Source organism: Chlorocebus sabaeus, chromosome 11, assembly GCF_047675955.1.
Source record: "Chlorocebus sabaeus isolate Y175 chromosome 11, mChlSab1.0.hap1, whole genome shotgun sequence".
NCBI classification, from domain to species: domain Eukaryota; kingdom Metazoa; phylum Chordata; class Mammalia; order Primates; family Cercopithecidae; genus Chlorocebus; species Chlorocebus sabaeus.
Window position 1 is genome coordinate 2,070,819 of NC_132914.1, and position 19,121 is coordinate 2,089,939.

The window sequence follows — 19,121 nt, forward strand, 5'->3', positions numbered from 1 at the left end:
TACAGGGCTCAGTCCCACAAGGTGGCCCTCACCTCAGATGCTAATCGCAAGCCCCTTCTGACAGACTGGCTGTAAATCTAGGGTTCCCATGACCCCGTCTCAGGCTCCGTGATTTGTTAGCGCGGCTCACTAAGCTCACGAAGGTGCTTCCCTCGCCATTACCAGTTTATTATAAAGGACGCAGCTCAGGCAGCTGAGTGGAAGAGACACAGGCCAAGGCATGGGGTGTGCAGAGCTCCCACACCCTTTCACCAACTCAGACACTCTCCAAACACCATTGTTCAGGGATTTCATGGAGGCTTCGTTACGATAGGCACGATTGATTAAATCTTTGGCCACTGGTGATCAACTCAATCTCCAGCCTCCTTCCTTTCCCAGAAGCCAGGGCGTTGGAGCCAAAAGTCCCAGCCCTCTAATCCTGCCTTGGTGTTTCCTGTGGCCAGCCCCCCTCCTGTCTAGGGCCCCCCGCCACCAGTCATCTAATTAGCATTCAAAGATACCCCTATCATTCCAAAGGTCTTAGAGGCACCTGCGAAGGAACCAGGGACTAAGACCCAACACCATATCGAAAGATGCACCTATCACCCTAATCATTCAGGAAATAACAAGGGTTTCAGGAGCTTGCCAGGAACCAGGACAGGGACCAAATATCTGTTTCTTATTATATCCCAGCGCCGCAGGGCATACACGCAAATGTTTCCCCCAGACAGCACAGGCACAGGTGTGTTCATCGGCATGCTCCTGTCTTCAGGGCACAGGCCCAGGCACAGAGGCCTTGGGGGTGAAGATTCAGCCCACCCTCCACCCGCCTTAACCCGTACCTCTGGATGGAAGGCGTGGCAGGAGTCGGGTCGCCTGCGGAGCTTCTGGGAGCGCATCCGGTCACATTTGACAGAGGCATTATGTGCAGAAGCCACCGTTAAGGTCAGTATCTCAGGACCGGAGCCCATTCTGCAGACTGGAACAAGGTCTGGAAGAACCTGCTCTGGTGCCACCAGTTGCCCTGCAAGCAGCTTTGGGGTCAGGAGGCAGCACCGGGTCCCAGGGAAGGGTTAGAGAACAAATAAGGGAACCCTGTGGAGGACAGACCGGTGGTGAAGGACGCTGGCCCCACTGCTCAAAATCTGAACCCCACAGACACCTGCAGCCCCGCCCCCACCGCACACATCCCCGAGGACTGCAGGATATATTTGACTTCTGTGGCCTCCTGCAGCACTGGCGGGAAGATGCTGCAGTCACAGGTGGGGTCTGTCACCAGGAAGAGGAGGTTACTGTTGGGAATCTGTTGCACCACAAATACCCTGCAGCAAAGAAAGGGAGTTGAGGACGGCTCCGTGGCGACCACGGGAAGGGCTTCTAGGGAAGGAACTTCTGGAGACTTCAGTGTGGAGTTAGGGTGGCAGGGAAGCCCGGAACCGTGAGGCAGTGCGGGTCGGGGCAGCCACGGGAAGGGGCCCGGGCAGATGGCTCAGTTCTAACTGGCTTTCCCCACAAGCCTTTGCTGCTGCATTTCCTTCCTAGCAGATTGGAGAAAGTAAGGAAGTCCAAACTGGGCCGCTTTGGAGAGTGCAGAGTTGTTATTAATATATGCAGGGACAACAGGCGTCAATCAAGACCATCCAGAACAAATGGGAGGGGCGGCCACGCTTGCTTTGGGTGAGGGTGGCGGGGGCAGGCCTGGGCCAAGCGGCAGTGCTGGGGCTTGGCCACCAGGTGGCGCAGTGGTCCCGCGCGCGGCGAGGCCGCCCTGGGAGGAGTGGCGGGAGTGGGGCGGAGCCCGCCCACCGGGCCCACGGCCTTCCCAGCAGTCCCAGCGGCCGCCTGCCGAGCCCCCCGCCGGGACGGGTGGTCTCCCACGTCCACACGTGCACACCGCAGCCGTGTACACGCTAAGCCTTCACGGCTCTCCATGAGGCTGCTATTGTGCCCATTTTGTAGATGAGCAAACGGAGACTAGAGCAGGCGAAGTCACTGGCCCACGGTCCGGAGCCAGGAAGAGCAGAGCCCGTTTTAAACTCAGGTCTCTCTACTCTGAGGCCCTCGCTTCACTCCGAGACCGCGGCTCTATCCTGGCACCGAGCCCTGGAGACTAGTGCACAGGGGACGCCCATCTCAACCCTCAACCCTGCACGGAACCCGGGGTGACACCCGCGCGGCAAGACGCGCAGGGAGGGGGAAGGGAGCCCCCATGCCAGCGCCGCGGGGCCGCACTGTTCAATGGGCTGCCAGGCCGGGGGGTCTGGCCGAGGCGACCCTCGAGGAGGCCGCTGCGTTCCCGGGGTGGGGTCCTCCCGGGCTCGGCGGCGGGGGTCAGCACGAGAGACCCTTCCGTCCGGCCTCCCCGGGCCAGGGCGGGTTGTAACTAGCGGCGTCCACACAGCAGGAAGCCTGGCCGGGCTGCTGTCCGCGCTCTGGGGGACCCAGGTCGGTTCCCTCCTGGAGCCTCCCGAGGTGGGCGCATGGCAGAGGTGGGCGCATGGCAGAGCAGGGCCGCGCCATCCAGGCGGGGACTGTGCCCAGCGCTCCGCTTCCTCCCAAGGCTCCCAGGGCCCAGGACATCGCACACTTTCCGGCTTCTCTTCTCGCACCTCCCTCTGCCTTCCAAGTGCTCCCCGTGCAGCTCCGCCCTGGCCCCGGCCTGTGCCCGAGCAGGGGTGAGGGAGACCCGCTGAACGGTCCCCTCGCCCAGGGACGCCGCGGGGTGACGGCCGCGGCCTTGGCGGGGTGGGGCGGGGCGGGCTCGCCACACAGGGTCTGGCCTCGCCGCCTCTCCCCGCTCCCCTACGGCAGCGCCCCCGGCTGTCCCGGCCCCCGGCCGTCCTGCCCGCCGCAGACCTTCCGCCTCCTGCGTGTCTCCTGCACGGAGGGCGGCGCGGGAAGACCCTGGGAGCGTGGCTCGCGCCTAGAAGCTCCCCCTCCTCCCAGGCCCTGCCCCGGCTTCCGTCTCGCGAGGGAGGGAGGGAGGGGTGGGGCGGGACGGGCGGCGCCGCCCTGCGGCCTCACTTCTGGCAGGGCCCGCACTCGATGATCCCGTTGGCCTCCCGGATGGCCGGCTGGTACACGAACACGGGGTACTCGGTGTCGCACGGCTGCAGCTGGTCCTGCTTCTTTTGTTTGTGGGCTGCGGGCAGAGAAGGGACATCAGGCCGCCGAAGGGGCCTCGGAGGGCATGGCCTGGGGTGACCTCGCCTCAGCCTTCCCAGGGCCAGAGTTCCCCCCAGTCCCTCTGCAGGGGGCCCCTCCTCAGGCGGTTCTCGGGACACGTGTGGAGGAGCCGGTGGGGGTGAAGGGAGGGGCAGGCACGGAGAGTGGCTTCACACGGGGAGCGCCGCAGGGGCCCTGGGTCTCGGTGGAGGGAAAGCGCTTGCTCTCTGGGAGCCTGGCCCTGGCTGTGAGCTGGGGGCGGTGCGCCGTCTCCAGGGCTCCTTCCAGCACTCAGATCCGGGGGACGGTCTGAGCGGGGAGCAGAAGCAGTAGGGGCACCAAGGGGTGGTTTGCGGGTACTTAGGCCCACCACCCCTCCCCTCACTGTGGACAGACCTAGCGCTGTTCCTGGGCAATCCTGCCCTCCTCTCCTGCATAGCCAGGCCCACCTGAGCGCCTGGGGTGGGGGCAGCCGGGCAGGTGGGCTCCAGGCCTGGCGCTGCCAAAGCCCAGAAGGCACAGCCGCCTGGCGCGGGGCTCCTTGGGGGCAGTGCGATTTGCCCTAGCTCCCTGGGACAAGGACAGTGGACTCAACCGGAGGCAGAGGCGAGTGCCTCAGCCCCGCTCTGGGGGACCCAAGTCTGTTCGCTCCTGGAGCCTCCTGAGGTGGGCACATGGCAGAGCAGGGCCCCGCCGCACAGGCGGGGACTGTGCCCAGCGCTCCTGTTCCTCCCAAGGCTCTCTGCGTGGCCCTTCTGTTCTCAGGGCCTGGCTGTGGCCCCCAGGGATAGACCTAGAAGTGGGGACCACAAGTGTGAGCTACCTTTCCAGGCTCATGTGGGGTCCTACAGGAGAGCATGGGTCTCCTCAACTTCCAGACCCAGAAACTTCCAGCCAGAGCTCAAAACCCAGAGCGGACACCGGCTGGCACTCAGAAAACCCTCACTGAGAGGAGCAAGCCCACAGCGGCTGGGCTGTGTTTTGTCCCCAGGGCTGGGCACAGAGGCCTGACAGCGGCAGGGTTGAGTGGCGTCCCCAAGGTCACACAGTGGACGGGGCTGCAGCACCTACATCCCGGCCTGGGACTCCAAGTCCAGTGCTCCTTCACTGAGGACACTGACACCTGGCAGGCCAGGGGGAGGAGCTCCAGGGGACAGGTGCCCCAGAGAAGAGAAATTCTGAGTAGGCAGATTGAGGGGGATCATCCTCAAGATGCAGCTGCTGACAGAGACAGAGGGGACAGTGTCTCCACCCCACGGTGAAGCCCTGTGTTTCTGCGCACGGGGGTGGGGACCTGCTTCTAAGTGACACAGCGTTCCTGGTTCCTGTCACTCACACCTATTGACTGCAAACGCCCCAGAGCAGCCCCACCCAATCGATCATGGGTGTGAGTCCAGGAGTCTGGAGACACAGCCCTAACCGCCCTAAGCCCAGGGACAGGGGAAGCCCCAAGCCAAGGCCAGCAGGAGAGAACAAAGAGCAAGCCAGAGAGGGGACCACGGCAGAGCTGAAGAGATGGGATAAGCTGGGGACAGCCCAGGTGGTGGGAGGTTTTGGAACCCCGTGGCAAAGGTTCTGCGAACACTGAGGCAGATGGCCTCCTGTGGTCATGGAGTGCCCAGGCGCCCGGGCAGTGAGTGCTTTGAAAGGCCAGTCTCATTGCCACCCTGCGCGTGTGGCCAGAGCCACCGGGCTTTGTGTTGGGGCCTCTCATGGTCACTGCCTCTGGGGGACTCTGTCCTCAGACACAGGGTCCTAGAGGGGAATCATCTGAGAGCTTCCTGGGGCATCTGGAACCAGGAGTCCCGCTGAGGGCTGGTGATGCCCGGGCTGAGGTGCCGCTGTTTGCTTCTCCAAGGGCTGGGCTGGCGGTTGCTCACTCATACTGGCTCATGGCCACGCAGCCACACCACCCTTCCTCTTGGAATCTTACATGTTCTCAACCAAGGGGACGCTGGAGTTTCTCATTTTCCCTGGGGCCTGACTGTCCTCGTGTGAGATGAGATCTGGGCTAGACTCCCCAGTCCCCCAACCCCCAGGAATGGTACTTTACGCTGGGAAAGCTCAGCCCTGCCTGGGGTCACTCCTGGGACGGGTCATGGAGGGCGGGTTCTGTGTAGCTCCTGCTGCGTCCCCAACCCACCGCCAGCAGCGATTGCCTCAGCAGAGCTACTTACAGTGATGGAAGACACTTTTGGCTGGCCGGGACATGAGCCCAGCACAGGGTGGACACGGCACAGGAAGAACATGGTGGCACAGGAGGGCAGGATGTCATGGGGTGGTCATGATGGCACATGGAGTGGCGGTGTCCCAAGATGATGTCACACACAGAGCCAGGAGTGAGGGAGGTGATGAGAGAAGGCCAGGCAGGGTGAGAGGTGAACAACGATGCGCCTATCCCCACGGTCACCCACCCCACGGGGAATGGTCTCACGCGAGTGGACCAAAATGCCACTGCTCTTCAGCACATGACCCTGCAGCTCCATGCACTCACCCTCGGCCCCTCTGTCGTACCAGGAGCCCCAGACGCTCCACTCCAGCAGGAACCTGTCGGACACAGGACTGAATCTGGGAGACCTCTGAGATTACAAGGGGCTGGAGTATCCCCGACAGCCCCCGGCCCATCCCCTCTCCTCTAGGACACCCTCTTCCCTGCTTGAGGGCTCTGGGGTGAGCGGTGAGGTCCCTCCCAGGGGCAGCGTGCAGGGAGGAGGTGGTGTCCATGCCCAGGGATTGTGCCCTCCTTCCCCGGGTTCTGGTCGCAAGTGGGTTGTCCTGGAGACCTTGCAGCCCCCTGCTCAAGGACACCCTCCTAAGCCACTCTTGCATGCAGCCCTCCACCAGCCCCATGTCCACCCCCACTCACAGCACCAGCTCCTGCAGCAGCCACCTGGTCGCCGTCAAGAAGGCAGAGATTGGCTGGGAAGGAGAAAGTCCGCACCACTCACACCTAGGTCCAAGGCTGAGGGTCCCCCCACACCCCAGCACCACCCTCAGAGAGACCAGACCGTGGGCTGCCCTGCCACTGGGAGCGGGGGTGGCAGAGCTCAGGCCCGCAGCCCAGCACCCACCATCCCCCTACCTCCCACCTGCCCTGCAGAGCTGAGCTAGCTGGGAAATGCCTATTGCAGGTCAGACGTCTCAGGTGGGGTTGGACGTGCCCCTCCAGGAGATGAGTCAAGGCCTCATCCTGGTGCTGTACTGCTGAGGATCCCTGGTGATCAAGTGGCAGTGTCAGGGGCTGAGGCTGGGGCAGGTTGCTCTCTCTGTCTCCGCCAGAGGCCCTGTTATGTCACAGCTACCAGAGCAGTCCCTTTGAAGCCCCAAAGCCAGACCCACAGGCCTGCCTGAGAGCGGGACTGAGAGCAGTGGCTCTGAGCAGAAGGTGGAGATGGTCAAGGTAGGGCCCTGGGGCCAGACACCCACAGTGGGTGAGAACAAGGACCAGTGGCCTCATTCCAGGAGAGGGCAGAGGATTGGCTAGCTGGCAGAGGGAAGGGCTTGGTGACACTCACGCTGACCAGGGGCTGGGCTGCGCTGTGGTGGTGACTTGACGGTTTGCACATGGCCTGATAGTCGTACATGGTCACTCTGAAAATCAGACGCAGGCTGTGATGAGTCCGAAGCCGCCCCCACACCCTGCCCCTGCCTCAGGAGGCTTTACTAGCAGAGCATTTACCACAATTCCCAAAGGAACCTGAGCTAGGACAGCAGATCAGAAGACAGTTCGTGCTGAAAATTGCATGTCTGCACTTGGAATGGTTTAAAGACAATGAAGAGCAAATGGCTTGCCCTCTGAGTTGGATGGTTTTCCCTCTGGGGTCTGACCTGCGGGGTCCCTCCCAGGGATGCCCACATGACCTTAGCCCTCCCCACATCATGTTGACGCCCTGGCTCCACAAAGGTTGTTTTTGGAGCTCTTTAGGGTCACCCACTGTGGATTTTGGAGGTCAGGATCCCGAGATCTGCTTGGGCCACTTAGCGTCAGCTCTCGGTTTGCTGTGTCTATTTGGACGGGGGAGGAGTGTGCCCCACTTACTGGCTGAACACCCCCATGCTGAGCAGCTGGGTCATGACAGCACCATCCACCTCCCCCAGAAATCTTCCTGTCTGTGAGGGAGGGAGAGCAGAGAGAGAGGGAGGGAGAGAGATGGAGCAGGGTGGAGCTTTCTGAGTCCAGCATTACTTACTTAGCTCAGGTCAAGGCTTTTGGTGCCTGTCAGGCTTTCTGTCTAAATGCCTCTCAGCATAATCCAACTGAAACCTTCCACCCACGCCCCTCTCCAGTCCTGGCTCCCTCCTTACCGTCCAGCCTGGTGCTTTCCAGGCCAGCTGACTATGAGACCAGCCTAGAGGTTGCAATATGATTTTTCAATGGTACAGAATTCCTTGGAACAATTCTGTGTGAATCACTTGCAGCGAGGTTAAAGAATGTTTTATGAAACTGGATTTGTTGTACGTGCTGTGTGTGTGTTGGGTCAGATATAAAACACGTTTACATGTTTCTGCAGGTGAAGGTCAAAAGCAGCACCTGTCTCGTGCACACTGGTATCCTCATCCTCCCAGTGTGAGAGGGCTGCTGTCGCTTTTGATGTCCCTCCATCACCTCCCACAATCAGTGTGCCCTGTGGATAGGTCATTTGTCCCCTCCACGACAATGACCTAACCGGATCCCTTGCCCTGTCTCCACTGCCCACCTGCCTGCCTCACTGACCTCTCCCCTAGTCCCTGTGGCACTGCCAGAGTCATCTTCCTCAAATGCAGCATGAATGGGTCACTCTCGTCTTCATTTCCCAAAAACAAACAGGACCCTCCCTCCTGCCCTGGCTCCCCTTTCGTTGTCCATCAGACAGTGCTTTGTGGCTTCTGTGCCCTGTGCCAGGCAGCGGCCCCCTAGCTGGCTGAGAATGGCCTCAGGCCCCCCATCCTGCCACCTCTCATGGCCTCTGTACCTGCCTTGGCCTATTGAGTCTGCCGTTTCTCAGCAGGGCAGAGTGGTAGAGCTTGGGCTTTGGTGTTGGATTTCAACTTGAATGTAGGCTGTCTTTAGAGATTGGGGATAGCGTGTGTCCGGCGTGTGGCTCCCAGTAAATACTTGAAAAATGGTAGCCATTGTTAGGAGGAGAGGTCTGGGGTCTGGCTTGGCTGTTCTCCCTGCCTTGATTACCCTTTTTCTGTCCTCGTGCCAAGGAACTTTTTTCCTCACCCTTGCTGGGAAGTCTTTCGATTCTAACTTTTCCAGCCAGAACGAGGCCTTCCTCTGCACACTGGCAGCCTGTGACCCGCATGCCCGTGCAGTCCCAGTCTCACTCTGCCGGATAAGATATTTGGTAGAAAACTGTGTGAGAACAGGACCGTGTCTTACTCATCTCTGAATTCCCCAAAGTGTCTTGGTACCTGGACATACTCAGTCAGTGTGGACTTTTGGTAGGGAAGGGAGGTGGGAACCAGGCTGATGGCCATGTCAGGTTCTTCATGGAGATCCTTCTAGCTGCCAGGGCCCAAAATGACGACATGTGTGATAACTACCAATAAAAAGAAATGCAAGGCTAGCACCGGAGCTGAGGCACATGGGCCTGGCCAGTCTCAAGGAAAGGCAGGCATTGTCTGGGTGCCCACCTGGGGCCTGCCCTGGGCAGCCAGGTCGACTCCAGCAAGCCTTCTGAAGGGAACAGAGATTTATTCCAGACAAGGGCTAGTCAGAACGCACAACTCCTGAACACCCAATGAAAAATCAGAGAAGTTCTCTCTCAAATAAGAGGTGATGGTGCAGCTTCAGGACAATAACCCCAGTACCATGCCCATGGTTCATAATGCTATGACTTATAATCAGCCAATATGGGGCCACAGGTCCCCAGATGCACCCACGCCAGGAATCTGGGATGAAGTCAGGAAGTATTACTTTCCAAATTGGAGTTAAATAACAAAACGCCGGGCGCGGTGGCTCAAGCCTGTAATCCCAGCACTTTGGGAGGCCAAGACGGGTGGATCACAAGGTCAGGAGATCGAGACCATCCTGGCTAACACGGTGAAACCCCGTCTCTACTAAAAAATACAAAAAACTAGCCGGGCGAGGTGGCGGGCGCCTGTAGTCCCAGCTACTCGGAGGCTGAGGCAGGAGAATGGCGTAAACCTGGGAGGCGGAGCTTGCAGTGAGCTGAGATCTGGCCACTGCACTCCAGCCTGGGCGACAGAGCGAGACTCCGTCTCAAAAAAAAAAATAACAAAACATAGTCTTTACATCCTACAGTATTTCCTGAATAAGTGGAAAATAGCTGACTTACAAAACTAAAACGTAAGGATGCAACTCACTAAAAATGCATGGCAAATTATAATCTAAAAATGGACGGGTCAATTACAAAAGTAAGCAGGAGGAAAACAGAGGCAGACAAAGGTACTCAGACTTGCCTGTCTATATTCTGCTCGCTCTTCACCTGGAATAGCCTGACCACCAAAAACTGTTTCATAACACCTTTTATTCACAAGGCACTCACCAGGTGAGTCTGATGCACAAATGAATGAAATGGACACGAATCAAGAGCTTCAGACTAGTTTGCATGGACAGACGGGGAACACACAAACTCTCAGACAGGGCTGGCTCATAACCGGCACCTCCTACAGTGGCGGAAAGCAGTGGGAACCCAAAGCCCTGGTAGGCTGCATGGAAGAAGGCAGTGGACATGGCAGGGAGACAGCAGGGAGGGTCAAGGGCATTCCAGGGACAGAACAGCACATGGGAATGTGAAAGGCATTGAAATCCCACCTGTTCAAGGTGCAACCCTAAAGCTCTCCCTGGTGCCTCCAGCTAAACTCTCTCAGCTGGGGCTTGCTTTTCGCTATTCTAGTTACTGTGTGTGTGTGTGTGTGTGTGTGTGTGTGTGTGTTTCCTCCGTCACTCCCTCACCTGACAGCAGGATTCTAGAGGACAGAAATCCACCTCTGTCCCACAGCACCACACCATGTCCTGTTTACAGTTATTATTCCATGCATATTTGCTGAAGGAACGTGTGAGGGAATGAATGACCCGACTCTTCTGCTCCCTGGGAAAGTGCAGCGGGGTGGAGACAAGGCTTCTGACGAGGTTGGTCTTAATTCCTATAAGCTTGTCCCATTCTCCTTCCTAATTCTAGGCTTATTCACTAACAACCCTGTTGTTTAGACCTTGGATTCTGAGAAGAGAGGTCCCTGAGAGCAAGGATGTGTATCCTGGACACTAGAAAAATGTATCCCCCTGCATAAATAACTTGATTTTTCTAGGATTTGTCACTCTGGCAGAAAATATCCATTCTCCCCGTCGTCTTTAGTTAGGCACCCTGACTTTAATTTTGGCAGCCATGTGCTCAGCAAAAAGACTACATTTCCCAGTAGCCCTTGCGGCAAGGACTGGCCAATGGAATGTGAGCAGAGTCTCTGGGCGGGACTTCCGGGAAGCTGTCCCAAGGCCTCCTGCCTCCTGCCCATCCTTGCCCTTGCGCCCTGGGAAGCGGACTGGAAGGCAGGAGCCCCCCCAGCAATGCTGGGATCGTGCGGATGGGGACAGGCCGGGCCCAGGCTGCCTTCATCTATTCTTTTATAGATGAATAAACCTTTAGTTTTTTAAGCCACTTCTCTGCTGGCAGCAGAACACAATTCCTGGTTGATAGTTTCTTTTGAAGTCTGGTCAGGGCAAATCCCCGACTCTAGAGTCCCTGAACCTGCAAAGCCAAGGCCCAAAGGTCGACGTGGGATGCCTTGTCGATTTAGGAGCCCCGGACCGTCCGTGGAGTGGCACCCAAAGCATAGCACGATGCCCGGGCCTGACCGCCCCAGCCCCCCTTTCACGGGGGACGATTCACAAATAAGCAGTGGCCCAGGGGCTGCCTGAACTCTGGGGCTGGGTCAGAAGGGTCAAGGACCCCCCTGCCGGGCCTTCAAGTCTGGAGGGAGGCCGGGGGGAGGCAGGTCCTGTGAGCACCACCCAGAAGCCTGCAGGGGAAGCAGATGGGGGCGGAGGCAGGAGAGCAAGTGATGAGAGGTTGGGCAGTCCCTCCCAGGCCTGGACTAATTTGCAGGGCTGTGGGAGGCTGTGCCCAGAGAGAAGGGGTGCTCTTGACTCTGGTGACAGATGGAGTAAGCGTCCCATGGCCTCCTTACCTGGGACAGCCTCCGTTTCTTCTCTAAAGATGGGAGCTCATCCTCCTAAGGGGTGTGAACGCTCAAGTCCCTGTGTCTGGCTCGTGTGGGAATCAGTTTCCTTTTGTCTGCTCCTGGCTTGTGCAGCCTCTCCTGCCCCCCGTGCCCCAGGCTGCAGTCTCTTAAGGAGTGTTTTGGACAGTCAGGGGTGCCTGGGAGGGACGTGGAGGAGCGGGGTGGGGATGGGGCAGCACTGCACTCCCTGGAAAGCCACCTGAAGCGCCTGCCTCTGACCACGACAGGATGAATTTTATTCCTGGAGGGCCCAGGGGAGCATGGCCATTTGGGATGCCAGGAAGGCAGAGGGAGCACCGCTGCCAGGGCAAGTGGTGTCCCGGAAGATGGCCAAGGCAGGCTGCCCAGAGTGGAAAGGATGGGAACACGTGCCAGGCTGGGATAGTGACTTGAAGATGAGGAGCCTGGGCTGGGTGGGCTGCAGGGGGCAGGGACCATGAGAGCGATTCAGAGAAACAGGACCCAAGGCCCAGACAGGCATGCCTGACGCCCCTGATAACAGAAAGGGACGCCCTGCTCTGAGGGCCTGCCCGGTCCCAGCTCACTGGGCTAGGGCATGGAGGGAGCAGGGTGCTGTGCTCTGAGAGATCCAGGGAATCTCCCAGGGAAAGATGCTGGGATGGAGCCTCGGATTCTCTAGGCTGCAGTTGCTGCCCCTTGGAGATCCACTTTGAAGCTCCCATGGGTGGGTGCTGTCAGGAAGCAAATGACAGGCATTGGAGTCCCCAGATTCAGGGTGACAGATCCACTATGAATATTACAAAGCTCCACAAAGCTGCTGTCATTGTCCCCAACTGTCTGCTTCTCTTTCTAGGCCCCACATCAAGGGTTGCAATCTTGTCATCCATAACTCTTTATTATAAGAATGAGCCCTGGCCTGGAAGAGAGGCCAAATGTCTAATTAGCAGGCCTGGAACACCATTGGCGCCAGGAGACAGCCAAGCAGCCACTCCCTGGGGCTGGCTGCAGATGGGACCCTTGTGGTTTCCCCACTCACTGACTATGGGGAGGAGGGTGTGGAAGGACTTTGTCTGGGAAGAACCTTTGCATCTGTAGCTCAACAGGCTTCTCTCTCCAGGCCTCTGGGTGAACCCCAGCAGGGACAAGGAGTCGCTGGAAGCTTTTGACACATTTGCCCAGTCAGGAAAGTGACAGCAGCCAGCTCAAGTGCATCCAGCTCCACAGCAGCCATGAGGTCTGGGGAGGGTTCTCAACCCATCACGCACCCAGTCACCTGGAGGGCCCCTTTGAGCAGACTGCTGGACCCCAGTCCCAAAGTGCCTGAGTCCCTAGGTCTGGGTGGGGCCCTGGCAAATCTGCATCTCTGACAAGCTCCCAGATGCTGGGGCTTCCATCCTTCAGCCACACTGGAGGCCTAGAGATAGGCAGGGAGGAGCAGTGAGGAGCGGATGAGTTAGGAGAGCCAGACCCTGTGGCCCTCGATGGCGCCTGTGTGTTTGGGGAAGAGGGGCAGGTTTGGGTCGGTTGGTGGGAGTTGGTGGTGGGCAGACCCTAAAGTGGTTCACAATGATCCCAGCCTCCTGGGAGTCCTGCCCTTGTGTAAGCCCCTTCTCTTGACTGTAGGTCGGACACAGTACCTTGTTTCTAGCAAGTAGACTACGGTAAAAGTGATGGGGTGTCCCTTCTGAAATCAGGTTTCAAGACTGACTTCCACCTTGGCTTGCTCAGTTTGATGAAGGAAGCTGCCTGCTGTGGGAGAGGACGCTTCTGCCTCACAGCCCTGGAGGAACTGAATGCTGCCAACGTGGGACCGGATGCAGATCCTTCTCAGGTCAAGCCTGGAAATGACAGCAGCCCTGGGGACCTTGATGCTGTAGCCTCGTGCAAGACCCTGAGCCAGCCGCACCCAGATCCCTTACTCACAGAAACCGCCAGATTTTAAGTCTTCCGGTTGTAAGCCACTGCTTTTGCCATAATTTGTTATGCAGCAATAGATAACTGCTACAGAGTTGTTAAATGAATACGTTTTTTCAAAAACAGCAAAAACAGACGGATGGACAGAGGGTTGGACAGCTGAACAAGTGGCATTAGCCCCAGACTCTCTACCGCCCTGTCTTCCACTCACCTCCCAGTCCAGCGCCTGCTACCTCCAGCCCTCACTCTTAGGCCAGTTCAGTTCTCCACACAGTTATCAAGTGTCTGCTGTGTGCCAGGCACCACGCCAGGCGGGGTCTCTGGCCTGCTGCCCTCCCATAACCCGATACAGTTCAGGCTGCATGGTCAGAGCTGTCCACAGTGAGGAAAGAGGAAGCGAGCCCTGTCACAGTGTCTTGACTCCCAGGGCTTGACACTAGCCCAGAGCTTAACACAGGGTTGGGATTCCTGGGCCTTGCCTTTCAGGTCCTACAGGCATTGGTCCTAACTCCATGAGACTCAGCTGAGCACAGCAAGTGAATGAACTCCGCCTTAAGCGGTGACAGAGTGACCTGGGTGGGGCTCAGGGCCAGGAGTGTCACCCAGGGGACTGGGACTTGCAGCCTCCACACGCACCAGAGGAGGCCAGTCTAGCTGGGGTCATGAACCGTGCCCTGCAGATGCTCAGGTCCCATCAAGACCAGTGTTCTCCCAGCTCAGTTCCCCTTCCAAGAGGTCTTTTCTAGAATCTTCTTCCCCCTCTTCTTTGCTGCTCTTCAGTTGGCTTTCTGGGTTTGAATTCTGGCTTTTCTGTGGTTGTGAGTTTTTGGGTTAATGCTCTAACCTTGCAGGACCTCATTTTCCCATCCTCTGTAAAGTGAGACTAAGAAGGTCCCAGCAGATGATGTAGGGGGCCTTCCTCACTTCTGGGGCCTCACCATTGGGGAAGCAAGGGTGAGCCAAGCACGGCGGGAGTGGGGGCCCTGGTAGGAGCCTCTAGAAGGTCAGTTCATTTCTGTCCTGTTTCATTTCATGGAGGATTTGGGATGGCATATAAAACTACAGACAGGGTAAAAAGGTAATAGAATCATTGAGAAAATGGGGGTGAATGAGTTAAGTAAACAAATACATTATAAAATATAAATCTCTGAGTAATTGACGGCTACCACATCTAATCCAAACTTGTTCTCAGTGATTTTACAATCTGTGAAGACATGTGAGCAAATGTGGTCTGGACAGAATAGGACCAAAGTGGCCCAGTGGGTTACGAGAGGGTCCCTTGAGGGGTTCCTATCTCGAGATGCCACACGCTTGCCAGCTTCTCTCAAGCTTGGGGTGGTTCCCCTCCAGGGCTGGCTCCCTGCATGGTTGTCTGGCTGCCTCTGGAGCAGGGACTGGCAACCACAGCCCTCAGGCCAAGCCTGGCTCACTGTTGATTCATGTGGGACCTTGATCTAAGACTGGCTTTTCCATGTTCAAGTGGTTGGGGAAAAAAAGTCAAAAGATTGATAACATCTCATGACACATGAAATTTATCTGAAATTCACATTTCAGTATTCAAAGGTTTTACTGGAGCAGTGCCACGTGCATTTGCTAACAGATCGCCCATGGCTGCTTTCTTGCTGCAGTAGCAGGGCTGAGTCTCATGAAGTTCAAAACCAAAATGTGCATCCTCCCTTTTAGGAAATGCTCGCCTACCCCTGCTCTAGAGCTCGCTCTCAGGCTTGGCCATCCTGTCCCTCTGTCCTGCCACCTCCCATCCCAGTGTCCAGAATCCAAGCTTTCGCTGGGACGCCTTAGCCCACGCTCTGGCCCTTGAAAGCCAACACCACGGGAGGCCTGGGGACGTGGGCAGGCTCAGTTACCCAGGGCAAGAGGGGTCAGAGCACGAACGAGGGGGTATCAGGTAATCCCAGAGCCTCACACCAACCACTGGTTTTAACTCCTGTCATCACCGGTTTTCTCCCAGAACAGTGGAAAAATACAAAGGCCTGGGCTCTGTCTGGGGAGGAGTGAAATGGCCAAAAGGGGGCATGAGAGGGAGAAGGGGGAAACCAGAGGCAGGCGCCCAGGTGACCACGATGAACAATTAGCTGAGTCCTGCAAAGCCCTGCCCCCACTCCCACCAAGAGGAAGTTGAATGAAACCATCTTTGGCTTCTCTGCTCTTGTGGCTGAGAACTGCTGCTTGTTAAGTGGGTCATTTAAACACTACCCCAAGGAGTTAGATTTCATGACCCACTGGTGCCCCTTTGTCCTCACTTGTCCTCTTTTCCAAGTCTCCTTCCGACACCCCTGCTCCGGTTCCTGCCCTGTTCCGATGACTTCTTTGGATCGGAAGCCGCATCCTGGTCAGGCCAGACCATAGCCCTGGGATGCGTGGAGGTGGCCTTGACCACGACCTCTGCATCAGCCTCTGCATCCCAGGCGGTGCGAGCCTTCAGCTGGGGCTGGCTTGGACGCTGTGTAGTCCAGCCCCCAGCGAGACACGGCGAGCAGAAGTCGCTTGCCCACATCACATTTCTAATTAGTAGTGAAGCTCACACAGACCAAATACTATGCCCCCTTCCCTGAGGCTCAGGCAGGAGGCCATTCGGATGCTCTGCCTCGCTTCAGGAAAATACGTCTGGTGAATAGATCTGGATTTGCTTCAGGTTGGAATGGGCTTCTTTCTCAGTTTGATTCCTGGCTAAAGGAATAATCCATTTTGAGGCCCCTTTTGGAGCCCAGCAAGTATAAAAATATTATTGTACTTTCTCTTTTTTCTGTCTGAGTACATGTTCAGTTCAGAGAGATGCCCCACCCAGCGGGGGCAGGGGAAGGTTAGGATGTGCAAGCCAGGCCTTCAGGTGAGAAAGCCTCACATCCATCCCCCATTTCTTCCCTGGCACACCGAAGGCCGGGCGTGGTGGGCGAGAGTATAATTTTCCATAAGGTCCAGACAGGACAACAAAATGAAGTGGGGCAGACGTGTCTTCTGGGCCCCACGATGGTAGACAGGCAGGAGGGGGTTGGGGGGTGATCTGATGAGTGGGTGTGCTTGGATCGCTTGGGGGAGGCCCCGAGTGAGGTTGGGTCAGTGTGGCCAGCCCGGGCCCTGAGATGGGGTTACTGAGTGGCTCCTACCAGGGAGGGGAGGAGGCCAGGCTAGTGACAGGTAAAATGAAGAAGTAATATTTTCTCTGACTCTCTCTGAGTTGAAAAGTGCTCCAAATTCTGCCATCTTGCTCTGTTGACTTTGGCTTTAAGAACACCGTGTTCTTCAGACCTTTCAGCTGAATTGGCCCTGAGCAGGGTTCCCTCCCGGGGCCGTGGGGCTCTCTTTGGCTGGAGTGGCTGCCTGATGTCTCCAGTCCTCCTGCTGCCCTCTCCCCCTCATTCTACATCCCCAGTGACTCACCTCATGGGACCTCTTGGAGATCAAAATGAACCCATTGTTGTCGATGACGAAGCAGTCCAGATCCTGGGGGTAAACCCAGAAGGGAGGTTACGCCAGGACCCTCGCCCACCCCGGTCCTCCGACCTGCCCCCCAGCTCTGGAAGGCAGCGTGGGAGCCTTCCCTGCAGGGAAGGAGGGGATTTGGGAGAGGGAAGCTGGCCCGCAAGGAGGACCGGGTGGAGGGCCATGGCTCCCTCCTCCAGTTTCCTCACTTGGGCAGAACTTACACTGTCCTCACAGCTCTGTGTGCACGGCCCGTCCACACTGCTGCACTGGAAGGAAGAGGAGAGACTGAATGTGGAGACCGCGTGCATGTGTGTGGTAGAAATGGCGCATGGAAGTGGGAGCGCTGTGTGTGGGGTACGTTTGCAGTGTGTGTGCATGGGGTATGCAGAGGGCATGTGTGTGGGGTGTGGGATGTGTGTGTCGTATGCAGACAGCATGTGTGTGAGGTGTGTGCATGTGTGTGTCTGTATGCAGAGGGTACATGTGTGTGGTGTGTGCATGTGTGTGTCTGTATGCGGAGGGTACATGCGTGTGGTGTGTGCATGTGTGTGTCTGTATGCGGAGGGTACATGCGTGTGGTGTGTGCATGTGTGTGTCTGTATGCGGAGGGTACATGTGTGTGGTGTGTGCATGTGTGTGTCTGTATGTGGAGGGTACATGTGTGAGGTGTGTGCATGTGTGTGTCTGTATGCGGAGGGTACATGAGTGTGGTGTGTGCATGTGTCTGTATGTGGAGGGTACATGCGTGTGGTGTGTGCATGTGTGTGTCTGTATGTGGAGGGTACATGCGTGTGGTGTGTGTTAGCTCCGTGTGTGTCTGTATGTGGAGGGTACATGCATGTGGTGTGTGCATGTGTGTGTCTGTATGTGGAGGGTACATGTGTGTGGTGTGTGCATGTGTGTGTCTGTATGCGGAGGGTACATGCGTGTGGTGTGTGTTAGCTCCGTGTGTGTCTGTATGTGGAGGGTACATGCATGTGGTGTGTGCATGTGTGTGTCTGTATGTGGAGGGTACGTGTGTGGTGTGTGCATGTGTGTGTCTGTATGTGGAGGGTACATACGTGTGGTGTGTGCATGTGTGTGTATGCAGAGGGTACATGCGTGTGGTGTGTGCATGTGTGTGTCTGTATGTGGAGGGTACATGCGTGTGGTGTGTGTTAGCTCTGTGTGCATCTGTATGTGGAGGGTACATGCGTGTGGTGTGTGCATGTGTGTGTCTGTATGCAGAGGGTACATGCGTGTGGTGTGTGCATGTGTGTGTCTGTATGTGGAGGGTACATGCGTGTGGTGTGTGTGTGATATGTGGCCTGTGGGAGCTGCATGTTGCAGGCCCTGGCTGGTGGAGTGGCCCAGGTAGCCCTTCTAGAGGTGCAGGCCCTGCAGCCCTCGGGCCTCAATGCTGGTGTGGGGAGGGGGCTTTGTGGACTCTGCACTGGCTGTCCGGTGAGGTGGAGGGTGACCGCAGCCCCCTGCCCTCCATCCCTCCCCATTCATTCTCGGGCTCCCTGCACTTGCCCAAAGCCAGGCGGCAGCAATGAGTGATGGGGGCCGAGGGGTCGGCGTTGCACGACATTGGGGCTGAGGGAGCTTGAGGGAGGTGACGGGGGCAGCTCAGAAGCCCAGAGGGACCTGAGGGCTCTGGGGAGGCAGAGGGGAAAGGAGCCAGTAGAACGGACAGGACCAGGCCAGGCACAGCTGGGAGTTCTCAGCCAGAAGCCGCTGTCGTCTCTGGCATCTCTTGCCAGCCATCAGGGCCTGGACCCTGGACCTTGGACAGTGGAGTAAGATGGCTCTCCCTCTGCAGGGGGGAGGTGAGCCAGTGACTTTGGGATGGCGAGAGGGGGTGACTCTGGGTCGTGCCCCTCAGCACTGGGCTGGGAGGGGCTGGGGACCAGCGCTGAGGCCCGGCCTGCAGGCTGGGGAGGGAGGGGCTGAGAAGTGGGAGGGGGCTGGGAGGGCATCCTGAGAGTCTCAAGGCAGTGGAGCATCAAAGGGGATGCGAGGGGTCTACACCCAGGGAAGCACGGTGAGTTCCCCGCCCAACATGGCCTGACATCACACCTACCTGTCACGTTGACACCTACCTGCCGTGTTGCCGCCCAGAACTTGCGCTGGAGGAATTCCAGCCTCATTTGGACGCCCACGGCTACAGGGCAGGAAGAGAGAGGGCAAGGCCAGGGAAGAGACAGGGAGAGAAAAAAATAGAGTCGAGTTAAAGAGAGGAGGTGCTTCCGCCGGAATTGAGGAGAGAGACGGCAGCGCATGGGAGGACTAAGTCAGAGGGCAGAGTGCAACTGAGGCTCCTGGGGAGTGGGAGGGGTGGGGGAAGAAGAGAGACGGCAGCCCAGCAGCGAGGACGCTCCCATTCCAGAGAACAATGAGGGCAGGTTCATCCTAGATCTCTGGGAACTCAAGGCCGGTGGATGAGAGGCTCAGTCTCCCCTTTCCCATAGATGGCAGTATAGAGGACA

At 57.6% G+C, this 19,121-nt stretch overlaps 1 protein-coding gene across 8 annotated transcripts in view; it reads right to left on the bottom strand.

Moving 5' to 3' along the window:
• The window catches only part of CACNA2D4 (calcium voltage-gated channel auxiliary subunit alpha2delta 4), a 158,816-nt gene that overhangs the window by 27,560 nt on the left and 112,135 nt on the right, over positions 1 to 19,121 (bottom strand). For 2 of the 8 annotated variants that reach the window (XM_073020347.1, XM_073020345.1), the window contains exons 27-37: positions 18,735 to 18,796; positions 16,872 to 16,916; positions 16,606 to 16,668; positions 7,184 to 7,254; positions 6,660 to 6,735; positions 6,011 to 6,063; positions 5,639 to 5,691; positions 5,322 to 5,342; positions 3,004 to 3,121; positions 1,186 to 1,301; positions 822 to 901 (exon numbers count right to left, since the gene is read on the bottom strand). In XM_073020347.1, the coding sequence (XP_072876448.1) occupies positions 822 to 901; positions 1,186 to 1,301; positions 3,004 to 3,121; positions 5,322 to 5,342; positions 5,639 to 5,691; positions 6,011 to 6,063; positions 6,660 to 6,735; positions 7,184 to 7,254; positions 16,606 to 16,668; positions 16,872 to 16,916; positions 18,735 to 18,796 (758 nt within the window). Of the gene's footprint in view, positions 1 to 821; positions 905 to 1,185; positions 1,302 to 3,003; positions 3,122 to 5,321; positions 5,343 to 5,533; positions 5,692 to 6,010; positions 6,064 to 6,659; positions 6,736 to 7,183; positions 7,255 to 13,214; positions 15,895 to 16,605; positions 16,669 to 16,871; positions 16,917 to 18,734; positions 18,797 to 19,121 lie in introns of those variants that run through there. The other 6 variants (XM_007967168.3, XM_073020346.1, XR_012094425.1 and 3 more) reach the window with 6 other exon arrangements.